The 12862-nt window shown below is 40.4% G+C and overlaps 1 protein-coding gene across 11 annotated transcripts in view; it reads right to left on the bottom strand.

The window, feature by feature from the left end:
* Nucleotides 1–468: 468 nt before the first annotated feature.
* The window catches only part of BCOR (BCL6 corepressor), a 106431-nt gene continuing 94037 nt past the window's right edge, over nt 469–12862 (bottom strand). For all 11 annotated transcript variants that reach the window (XM_042460201.1, XM_042460193.1, XM_042460203.1 and 8 more), the window contains 4 exons: nt 4992–5137; nt 3071–3148; nt 2772–2922; nt 469–1608 (listed from right to left, as the gene is read on the bottom strand). In XM_042460201.1, the coding sequence (XP_042316135.1) occupies nt 1320–1608; nt 2772–2922; nt 3071–3148; nt 4992–5137 (664 nt within the window). In that variant the 3' untranslated portion in view covers nt 469–1319. The remainder of the gene's footprint in view (nt 1609–2771; nt 2923–3070; nt 3149–4991; nt 5138–12862) is intronic.

The raw sequence follows: 12862 nt of genomic DNA, 5'->3' as shown, positions 1-12862 counted from the left end.
GACAGTTTTATCTAGTAAACTGTCTCAGTGTAGTAGTTTGGTGACAAAATATTTTTAGAAGTCTAAAAATACCCATAATTTTTAATAGCAAATGTCTTTGGCAAGCTAATCTTTCAAGGTACTTAGATCAAAATACCTGCAAGAATGCAATCCAGAAGCACACCAGTATCCCAGTGCACACAAAAAAGGTCTTGGTTGGCATAACACAGAGCTCAATCCAGCCCTGGATGTGGCCGTGTATATGCCCAGCTTGTCACACATCTATAGTTATAAACAAGTAGGGGCAGTATGTGATGCGCCCACAAATATGGGGATTCACGTGTTTGTGCATTTCTACATACATGGAAAGACATGCCAAATGTAGGGCTGAAGGGCAGGGTATAAATACCGTAAATAAATAAATAAATAAATAACCATGACACATTTTGGCCCTTACTTTGCTTGAAGATCATATAAAAGTTATTTTGATATTGTTTTCTCAACTGTTTTATTGCCCTTAAGATTTTTTTTTGTAAAATATAAATACAAAGGCAGAATTTACTTACAAAGTTAAAACACAGATCTCAAACATAAACACACAATTCAGAAAAAAGATTTAGCTTCTGTACAATTTTAAACAACTTCAACATAGGTTAGTTTTCAATATTTTACAAGGTACAGAAAAAATAGTTCAAAGTCTTCTTTTAAATAAGGGGCATCAAATGTTTGAACATATACATATATATATACATATAAACAATCCAGTTTGCCATGTGAAAACTAAATTTCACATCTCTTAAATTAAGATATAAAATTTCACACAATTAGTCAATGTGCATGGATAGTTTTAATTTATAGTACAGTCTATTGAATTATATTCAATAGCATTTACCTGGCCAAAGCAGGCAACTTTGTAAACAAAAACAAATGATGAAGTGCCTTCCCTAACAATCTCCCAAGCCAAGCCAAGCCAACTACATGACTGTAATCATGTCACCCATAACAGGTATCTTCTGTATAACCAACGCTTTGAATGAAGCAAAGCCATGTTTCTTTTTTTAAAAAAAGTCCCAAGTAAAACAAATTTATACCAAAATTTGTGTGCATTTAAAGGAATATTATATATCAATTTGTAAAAACTGAGTGAAGTGTCTAAAAAAATTCTTCCAAAAGTCCACCCAACTAGAATTTTTATATATATATATATATTTATAATATATGTATATAAAGGAAACATATCTTATTTTACAGTGTCCTTTCTTTACAGAAACAACTGAATTAAACACATATACATAAAGAAATAACTTTACAGAAAACTATACATTAAGTGGCTTGGAGGTTCACCAATGATTATCAGCATCCTCATCTGGATGTAGCCACTCAAGTGAGGATCCAAGCAAAGACTGCAGCTCATTTGTGAACTCCACCAAGTCCAAGAGTTCCTTGCTTTCTGGATTAAAAGCTTCTAGATCTTTCTGGCAAGAGAACAGCTGGCTCAGTGATACCTGCTTGAAAAATTCTGCCTCTGTGATGCTGATAACTTCCACACTTGGGAAATTGCAGCGAAATATCCGGGGTGACATTTTCAGCCTCTTTGCTACATCAGAGAGCAGTAACCAGTTTCGTGGGCTGTAGGACAAAGTAAAGAAAGAAGATCAAATTACCAACAAGATGACACAATGGTTTCCATCATCATAACTATATCAGTAATAACTCTGCATTACCAGAATGGTCACATTCCATTTGTCAGATGCATGGCAATAGCTCTACTTTGGGCAAAGAGATTAGAAATAACCTACTATCTATGTGCACATGCATACCCTCCCTTTGGGAGGCCAAGTAGCCAATACTGTCAAGTAAATGTAATTGCTAGTTCCAGCTAGAGTAAACCCATTTAATCAAAGGGATTTAGGTAAGTGTTGACTTGCCACTTAAACAACTAGTTCAATGGGTCAACTATAGTAGGAACTAACAAGTGAATTTGAGAGTCAGTGCGGTGTAGTGGTTTAGTGTTGGACTGACACACTGGACACCAGTGTTCAAATCCCTGCTTGGCCATGGAAACCTATTGGGTAACCCTGGACAAGTCACACTCTCTCAGCCTCAGGTGAAGACAATTACAAACCCCTCTGAACAAATTTTGCCCTGAAGATCTTGGACAGGATCACCTTAGGAAAACTATAAGTCAGAAACAACTTGAAGGCCCACAACAAAATCAAACAATCTCACATTTGAACCTTTGAAGATCATGAACATAATACTTAAGCACAGTTGGAAATGTTACATTTTTAGACATTTGAATTCTCAGAACATCCCCAGGCAGCAGGGTCATGCTTCTGAAGTTGTTCCACAGACAGAAATTAGAAAGTTTAATTTTTAAAAACTCTTTAAGACACAGGATCTAATTGTGTTCTGCACTTAGAACTAAACTAGTACACAGTACATACAAACATTCAGAAAGAAAGAGGGAAGAGATCTGCAGTTTATGGCAGTGGAATACAGAGTGTACCCACAGTTTGTTTTCATGTTTTTTTCATGTTTTAAAGTAAACAATGTGCAGGGGGGAAGCTGATTTCTATATTCAATAGAAATAAAATCAGGAGGGAAAATACATTTCTAATAAATCAATATGGAAAAAATCATAGTGAATTTAATACAACAAAAAATCTTGCTGTCACCAGTTATATTGGAATCACAAAACGTAATAATCAACCCAAATGTATATTATATACTGTACCTACTAGCAGTTAAAGTCTCATTTTCTCCCCAATACAAATTATGATGGTTCTTACCCCTGAGAAAGAGACACCTGGATGTTGTAACATGGCAAGAGAGGCACATTTGAAAATTCAAACTCAAAGATATCGCTAAAGCCATCTTCATCCTCATCACTTGGACCAGGTGGATTAGACAGGATGTCAAATCCTGATTCACCTTTTGGCTCTGTTTTTTTAAAAAAAAATTAAAAAGAATAAATAAAGAACATTGTAAAGCATACACTGTACTTCTCACTGGACTTTCTTCCATTTCCACCCCAATTGCTCTATACAGAAACTCCCATGCATAATACAAAAAGAGAATGTTTACTTACCGCACACAGAGCTGCCATAAAACTCCCAGTGTAAGCCAGGGTCATCAACACCTCGACCCTGCAGGTCAGTTAAATACTCTAGAGAGAAACAACAACACAAATATCAAGTCAAAACAAAACAAAAAGAATTGGAAAGTTTTCCAGACAGTCTGTCATAAGACTGTCACTATTATTTATAACTGTAAGAAGTTCTGTCAATAGTATTGATCATACCACTAGAGATCCCAAATGATATAATCTATCATTTTCTCTCCAAAATCTTTCTTCTGCTCCATTCTACTTGTCTCTTCTGACCCATTTCCTACCCTTAGCTTTCTCATTCTACATATTTTTGAAACAGGCTATAAACCTTAGATTAATATATTTTTGTACACCCTTATGTACATTATATATAGTACACAAAATACTTCGTATCTATATTTATATGCATTACATAAGCCTTCCAGCAGTTAAAATCTGTATTAGAGGCCCCTTACTGGGTTCTCCCACCTAAATGTGTAACTTCTCACATCTATACATGTACCCCTGGCACCTTGATCATTATCTTTGATGTCTCTCTTATTTGACAGGCTTTTAAGGGCATTTAATTTGGCCTATTAGGATATATTGTCTCCCTGATTGTAACTTGTTCTATGGCTCCCAACTAGATTTAACTGATTTTAGGGCCCAAACAGACAAGTCAAAATAAAGCTGCTTTGGGTCACTTTGGAAATATGCTATTTAAATGCTGCATGTGCCCTAAGAGGCTGGAAGCAGCAGCAAAGCCACGCTCCAGTCCTAAGGACTGGAGTGTAGCTTTGCCACAGCTTCTGGCCTCTTCGGATGTGTGTGTCATTTAAACAGCATACCTCCAAACTGACCCAAAGCAGCTTTATTTTGGCCTGTCTCTTTGAGCCCAATATATTTCTTTTTGCTTTTTCAGGATCAGGCCAGGAACACCAGAGATCTCCAGGCAGAGCTTGGAAAAATCTTTTTGAAAGCCTTAAAGAGCCATTGCTGCCAATGAAAGTTAGAAATACTAAACTAGACAGGCCAATGGTCTGACTCAGTATAAAGCAGCTTCCTTGTAAGTACAATTCTGCCTTATCGCTATAAACTCCCTTTGACACTGCTTTTTGCTCTACCCTGTTTCTCACTTCAAAAGCTGGTTTGACGTATTATAATTTTCCCCTCAGTACTGTTACTAATGTAAAAATAGAATGAATAGCCGAAAAGTGTTAACTTGGAAGCAATTCCCTGGAGTTCAGTGGGTCTTACTCCCTAGTAAATGTGTTTGGAAATATAACCTAAAACCTAATAGCCAAACATTCCATAGCATAGTAGTTAAATGCTCATAAGCAAAAGGAGCCCTGGTGGCGCAGTGGTTAAATGCCTGTACTGCAGCCATACACTCAAAACCACAAGGTTGCGAGTTCAAGACCAGCAATAGGGCCCAAGCTCGACTCAGGATTGCATCCTTCCGAGGTCGCTAAAATGAGTACCCAGACTGTTGGGGGCAAATTAGCTTACTTGCTAATTGGCTTACTTGCTGTTCACCGCTATGATCTTTGGAATAGCGGTATATAAATAAAACATATTATTATTATTATTATGTCCACTATAAAAAGCCTGCATTTCTGTTAAAAACTAGCCAATTCATTCCCTAAACATTACATCCCTGGTTTTTATTATCATCATCTGGAATGTAATGGAACTTTGGTAGAAAAATTCCAGTGGGAGGGTACCCGTGTTAGTCAACTGCAGCAAAGTCATGTGGCAAATTGAAGACTACAAGCTTTCCCAGGCATGGGTTGTAATCTATGAAGGCTTGTGCCAAAGATGCTACAATATTTTTGTTTTCAACAAAAAAGCAAACAAACCCAACAACAATACAAATATGCAGCACTTTTCATAAGCAAAGAAAGAAAACAATATCACATACCTGTGAGGAATGTTTCCATAAGTTCACTGTGAGTCATTTTCACAATCGTTCTACCTGAGTACGTGGCCAGTGTTGGGTCAGCACCGTAAGACAGTAACAATCGGAGGATTTCCAAGTGGTCATTTTCCACTGCATCATGGACAGGTCTAGAGGTGGGAGAAGAGAGAAACATCTTTGTTTAAAAACCCATCAAACCAAAGAATCATAGAGCTGGAAGAGACCACAAGGGCCTTCTAATCCAACTCCCTGCCATGCAGGAATACACAATCAAAGCACTCCTGACAGATGGCCTTCCAGTCTCTGTTTAAAAACCTCTGGAGAAGCAGGCTTCACCACACTCCAAAGCAGCATATTCCAGTGTCAAACAGCTCTTATTGTCACAAGATGTTTTCCCTAATGTTTAGATGGAATCTCTCTTCTTGTAGCTTGAACCTGAAGGAGCAGTAAGCAAGCTTGCACCATCCTCAACATGATACCCTTTCAGATATTTAAACATGGTTGTCACCTCTTAATCTTCACTTCTTTAAGCTAAACAGATCCAACTCCCTAAGCCACTCTTCATAGGGCATGGCTCCCAGACCATTCACCATTCTGATTGCCCTCCACTGGACACAGTATTCCAGGTGAGGTCTGACAAAAGCAGAATAGATTGGTACTATTACTTCCATCCAGGCACTATACTTCTACTGATACAGCCTAGAATTGCATTGGTCATTTTAGCTGCTACATCACACTGGTCTACTAAGAATGACAGACTGCAGCAAGACACAGTTTGTTTATTTAGAACAACAAGCATTAGCATTATTTAAACTCTGAAGCAGGATATATGGCCACTATCCTACCATTTTTAAAGAAGATACTAACTTTAAGAATTAAAGGCCCGTTACAGACCGCCTAAAAGCGGTGGTCTGCCGGCGCTGCTGGTTGCTCCGTGAGGGAGCCGCAGCAGCCAAACCATGCAACTCCCGTGCAGAGCAAATAAGAAGCTCCAAAATGGTGCTTCTTCCCGCGGCGTGGTTATGATGCTGCGAGGCGCCAATCATGCACTCGCGATGTCAGAAGCACCACGCAACGTGCGGACGCTATGCATCCGACACGTAATAATGGCGGCGCCTGTGTGTATAGGGCGCCGCCATTATTACGCCCCCGTCACGTGATAGGGGTGAGGCTGATGTGGACGCTAGGTTCCCGGCCAACCCCTATCACGTGATGGGGGTGCCTCAAGAGCCCATGTGTAATGGGCCAAAGTTAGGCTTGTATGATATATGCATGTTTACAATATACAGTAGACTAGATTAAGTACCATGTTCTTTAAGAGGCAGAAAGTTATTAGCCATTTATCACTAGTATGAGAACTTCAATCAAGTCTCACCCTCTTATTTTCCTTCTGTTTAAATAAACACCATTTTGAACATCATCAAATTCTGTGGAGGTGGCATCTTTGGTGGCAAACGGTGGTGTATTCATGGGTAAACAATAGCTCATACTTTCACTTAAGTGTATTCACCTACACATTTGACTTGTCAAATATTATTCCTCAAAAAAGCTAAATAAATAGGTATCAATATTTTTCCAATCTGTTCTAAAGTTACCGCTTTCACTACATCAAACATCCAAGAATGTGCAAACAGTGTTACATGCCTCCACGCTGCAACTGAAGAGTAAGTAGGTATTATATACATATATTTATTGAAACCCTTACAAACCCCTTCTGACAACTGCAACTGTGAATGATGCTATCTGAAGGTATAATAATTGTGTGATTTGTGTCAATGTATCTACATGAACATAAATATACACTCACGACTGGGGACAAATAGGTATCAGCTCTTCAGTGTCAGAAACAGGGGTGCAGGAATCAGAAGGCACATTTACCCTGGCTACTACAGTGTCAAAGCGCTTTATCTAAATGATAATTTAATTTGGAATTCTGATACTGAAGTCAAAAAGCATAAAGATTTCAACCATTGATATTTAGATGTCAGCAATCCCCTCAACAAAATGGAATGTATGCACACAGATTCACGCGCCTTCCCTTACTCACACACAGAGGACTGGCCCATCCAATGGGTAAATGTAATAATTGCCATAGATTTTCCCTCTGTTAGAGGCATTGGACAGCTACTCTTGATTTACTGTATTTTATTTTCTTCCTAGAGAAAGACTAACTAATGAAATCAAGGTAGAGCAGACAGTTGGAACTACAAAAGCTGGAGTCTGACTGGCTAAGATAACAAGTATATATTTTGCAGTAGGCGCTTAGGTTTCATATGTCCACATAGTAAGAAAATGGGATTTATTATGCTGTAATCAGAACTGCACAACTTTTGATAGCAGCCCACCAGAGACCCAGTAAACATCCTGGTTTTGCTTTTCATCTGGGATAATAGAAACAGAGAATTGTACAGATGTTGGCAGGGCACATGAATGGCAGGGGGCCTGCATTTAGCTTGCTGAGTCTCAATAGTGCACGCCTGCTATGCACAGTGTTTACAACTAGCTTCTTTACTTGCCACTGTCTTTTATAAAACAATTTTTAGAGGAGAAAGGTGGGAAATCAATCAATCAATACAATAAATAAATAAATATTATACTGTCATCAAAAGCAGAAATGCAGGGAATTAAGTAGACAATCTTAATGGCTTAGGAAAAAAGCATTTACCTCAATGCAATGATGTGATGTCATACTTTCCACAAACATCCCCCGTTATTACACTCAAAAACAGACATATAAACAGAGCAGAATACTGCCTGGACAACTTAGATTGGTCACCAGCAAAGAAAAACGGAATTGATCACAAAAACTGAGCATCTCTCTTATGGCCTGTTACAGACAGCCAAAATAAAGCTGCTTCGAGTCACAGTGGAGGTAAGGTGTTTCAATGATGCATGCGTCCTAAGAGTCCAGAAGTCGCACCAAAGCCCACGCTCCAGCTTGGAGGTGGCTTTGGTGCGACTTCTGGACTCTTAGGACGCATGCATCATTGAAACACCTTACCTCCACTGTGACTCGAAGCAGCTTTATTTTGGCTGTCTGTAACAGGCCTTTGGTATGCATTTCTGGCATTTGGCAGTTCCATTTTATGCCCCTTCCAGAAACAATAACATTTATCCAACAAATCTAAATGACTTAATCTTAACAAGTATCAGCTCCCATTTTGAGCAAGAAAACAGATTTTTCTGCTATATAGGAGCAATGTATATACATCATGGGCACATGGCATGCACACCTGCTCAAGATCTGCAGAAGGGAGACACACTGAAAATTCCTACTGTGTGCATACAGATTCTGCTGGGAGAAGACTTGGGCTGGACTATCCTTTAAGGCAAAGGCACTGAGAGTCCATTCCTCTCCCACCCTTGTTCACCTCACTGCCTATATAGAACACATCACTTTCAGGACCAGCTGTCTCTCCTATTTAGCTTCCAGCCAGCCTTGCAACCTGCAAAAACTGCTTCCTCTCTCAGCTGTTGCAGGCATCCAGCACAGGAAGCAGCTGCTCTTCAGACCTCAAAGCCCAGCCTCTTTTACGTACACACACACACCCCGTGGCCTACCAAAGTTGCCTGAGTTTCCTGCTCCTCCTGGCAGGCTTCATCTCAGAATAAGACAGCCAGAGGACAATAAGATAGCACAAAAACTAGACACAAATGAAAGTTCAAAGAAACCATAGGGAAAGACTACAATAAGGGAAAAATATGAAGTTTGGAGAGGAAGATTTAGACTATAGAATACCACAGCAGCTGTGCTGGCTGTAGGTTTGAGGGACTTGCAGTACCAAAAGGTAACTTCGAAGCTCTGCGTAACTTCACTGAAAAGTGGGGGGGGGGGGGGGGAATCCTAGCGCTAGCATGCAGCTAGCTAATATTGCATCACAGCAGAGGACCACAGAGCTTTCTGTACCAATTTTAATCTTCAAATAGCTTAAGTTACATAGCTATGTGGGCTCCTTTCATTCACATCAGCGACTAAAGTGTTCAGAAGCCATAAGTATCATATAGGTAAGGGGCAACATCAGCATAAGACAACAGAAGGGTTAAACAACATTAAACATCCCAAAGCTAAGAGCACAGATGTCATTCACTTAATCTTTTCTAACTTTCCAAAATGAACTACATTCAAGCTTACAAGGAAGTTGGAATCTTTTTATCTAGAAGAAGAAAAACATATAAAGTACATGGCCTAAATACCCTAAAGGCACCAATCCCACCTGATCATAGAGATAAGCAGGGTCTGAGATATTAATTAATTAAATGTCCAAGGCTAGATCCCACCCACAAAGCTCTGCATGTGCGCACACACCTCTGGTCAAATGTAACCTCTTGATTCAGTTGGGTGTTCCAAATATCTCAGCATAAGTCGTCCTCACAAGTGGTAACCCAGTAGCAAAAAGCCACTCCCAACTCTCCTAAAAATTAGCTAATACAGGATATTGTCTTCCCAAAACAGAAATTCAAGTGCAGCTGATAACAGCAGAACCAGCATTTGAAATGAGCAAGATGACATTTTCATACACTTCTCTTTTAAAGAGAGAAACTAATGAAAAAGAATAAGTCAAGGAATCCTGGGAGTGGTAGTCAAAAGATTATGAAGGGAAGCATGATTTTCACTTCTAGCCTAAATAGTCAGAATTTTCAACATAGTGAATCAATGGTGCTTGCCTAAGTGTTGACCTCCCAAGTTCCTATTGATTCAGTGCGTCTACACTGTAGTTGAAACTAAAAACTGGATTTAGGACAGTGTTCAAACTGTGATAACAACAGAAATCCAACCACCAATTAGACATGCTTAAAGCACATGTTTCAAGGGATTTATACATCCCAAACTGTGAGCTAGAGCCAAAAAACTGACAGAATATAAGACTGTCTAAAATGTTCAAGGATTCTTTTCCATGTCCCATTACTATGCTATGTGCAACCAAATCAGATATGTCTACTCCAGCATAAAGAAAGTACAGTGTATACACAAAATGACTTAATATGGATTGGATATTCCCCTAATACACTTGTAACCATCCTATCCTTCTCAGAAATGAAATAAGTAGAAAAAGAGATAAAGTTTTCTTATCCTTTGTTGCTATTCTTGGTTAACTGGAGTTTGCTTTCATTCATGATGCCACTAACATAGGCTGCTACCATAGGCTGCAACCATCCTTCGGTCACCTAGGGTCCTATTTTGTGAGAAAGCCAGGACATAAATCAAATAAAATCAAACCAATCAATCAATAAATGAAAATACCCAAAGGGCTGTCACAGAGAAGATAATTGTTCTCTACTGCCCACAGTGGCACAGTGGAAGACTAGATCTAATGGGTTTAAATCATCAGAAATCTGTAATCTGTAATAATCTCACTCTTACTGGAAATCTACAAGCAGAGGCCAGACAAGTGAACATAGTTCTAGATTTCCTGCACTGAGCAAGAGGTTGGATTAAGTGGCCTACAGTGTCCTTTCCAGCTCTAGGATACTACAGCCCCATTCATATACAGCAGAACAGAAACAGATTTCTTCACTGCAGCAAAGAGGCAAAACATTTAGATGATTCCACCATGGCCTCTGCTATTCTTGTTAAAAGGGACTGGACCATTTCCAGCTAAAAGAAGTGGATCACAATCTAAGGAATGCATACTGTGAATGGATGAGAAGAGAGAAAGAACACCTATATTGGGGGGAGGATGCAAAACACCTACAAGGGGGGATGCAAAGATCCATAGCACAAGCAATTTTGGCACCAGCACAAGAAGCAAGCATGGTAGTGGTCTGAGTCTGGAGACCATGGTTCGATTCCTAGCTCAGCCATGAAACTCATTAGGTGATCTGGGGCAAATCACATGCTCTCAGCCTAAGGGGAAGGCAATAGCAAACCTCCTCTGACCTCTGAAATCTTGCCAAAAAAAACAAACCCATGATCGTAAACAACTTCCAGGCACAACAACAACAACAATGAGTTATAAGACCTGTTTGTTCAACAAGTTTAACTGACACAAGAGTTCTATGACTAGACTATATGACTGGAGTGGGCAAACTACCCACTGCTTGTGTGTGCCATTGCCAGAGAAGACAGACCTGCTGCCCGCCAGAGGCTGGCTCTATGAGGACTCAGGAGCTGTACACACAGCCCCTTTCCTAGCCAGATGGGGGCTGCAGCAACTGCACGCTGCAACCCCAATTCGGCCTTTCCAAGGTGCAAAAAGGAGCAACAGTGCCAAAGGAGCTCCATATAGCCACACCGGCATGGCTATATGGAGTTCCTTTGGCGCTGCGTCATCCGGACATAGTGCCAGAGGAGTACCGTGATGCCATGCGCCATGTGGAGTGGCGTGCAGCATCACTGTGCCCTGGGGGGTGGAGTCATTCTGTGCGTCAGCAATGCCCCGACTCCAACCCCAGGCCGGCCTTAATGGCTGGTCTAAAGAGCCCCTCAGTTACCTCCTCAATCCCTGGCTCCAAGCGGTCCTTAGAGCCAAGGCATTTTGGGAGGGGTAGCTTGGGAAATTGTCTGTGACTTTTCCAAGTCCACTGCTCCAACAGCACTTTCGTTCTGAGGAAACCTAGGAACCAGGCACTGAGGAAGTAGCTAGATCAAGCACTAGGGAGGCAATGGTACTACAACATAACTACACCAGCAGTTTTTCATATCACCAGGACTGAATATAATCTTGTCATAATCTATCCATTACAATATATCATACTGATTTCCCCAAAATGTGAACATGCAGAGTACTAGTCAGAACATCATAATCAGACTTGTTCCAGTTCCTTTCATCAAAAAAAAGAAAAGGGGGGGGAGTAAAGTGCAGTTAATCAGTGGCCAAAGCTTTACATACTTCAGTCCAGAAGAGATGCATAAATACACAGCACATGTAACCACACCAGTGCAAATTTGAATGAAATGATAGCTCCTTTTGACATGTAAATTTCTTATTTTATGATATGTGGAGAATTTCCCAAGAACAAGTAAATTTTAAAATAGTATTGAGGATAATAAAATAGTGGGAGTAAGATGCCAGAAGCTCTAGGTCATTTCACTGTTCGCAGTTGGATAAGTGCATGGAATGCTCAAGCTTACAGATAAGGAGGGGGCGAGAGATCAGGTGAGAACTCTCAAAACTCTCAAGAACACTTAGTAGCTAACAAGGCTGGCTCAAGTTACACCCCAGTTGGAACAGAAGAAAAGCACTAAATTTTCTCCCAGTTCTTATATATAGATGTCACTAAGATAATGCAACAAACACAAAAAATTCTCTGGACCTTTTCTAGCAAACGGCATGTCCAATCAGGAGCTAGGGAGGCATCTGCCATTTCTGCATAGGGCAAAGTGTCACTTGGGTCAAAGATGCATACCTTCCTTCTTTAAAAGTCAGATCAGCTAAGCACCAACCTGATTCTGATTATGGATAGAAAACAGGATCAGTACTATACAAACGTGGAACCTTATCGAACACACAATTTTAAACATTTTGGGGACTGAAGGAGGATGCTCGTGTGCGCGCGCGTCCGGCAGAAAACGGAGTTTATCGCACACGAAGACGTCCTCCAACAGTTCCCATTCCGTCCCCCGGCACGCACCCGTTCGCGTCCAGCCCTGACGGGTGTGATTTTTGCCAGACAGACTACCTTCCATCAGCAAAAAATGGCGCCAGTTAGGACAGGATGGGAACAGGTGCACGCCGAGGGACAGAACGGGGACTGTTGGAGGATGTCTTCGTGTGCGATAAACTCTGTTTTCTGCCGGACGCGCACGCACACGAGCGTCCTCCTTCTGTCCCCAAAACGTTTAAAATTGTGTGTGCGATAAGGATTGTAGTATCAATGAATAATCTAAACACAAGAAAAGTGTTGTGCAACAAGAGAAGCATCTGATCTATGAG

The sequence above is a fragment of the Sceloporus undulatus genome, chromosome 3, assembly GCF_019175285.1.
Source record: "Sceloporus undulatus isolate JIND9_A2432 ecotype Alabama chromosome 3, SceUnd_v1.1, whole genome shotgun sequence".
In the NCBI taxonomy this organism is placed as follows: Eukaryota; Metazoa; Chordata; class Lepidosauria; order Squamata; family Phrynosomatidae; genus Sceloporus; species Sceloporus undulatus.
The sequence above is the reverse complement of the archived record's forward strand: the minus strand, read 5'-3'. Positions and strand labels throughout refer to the sequence as shown.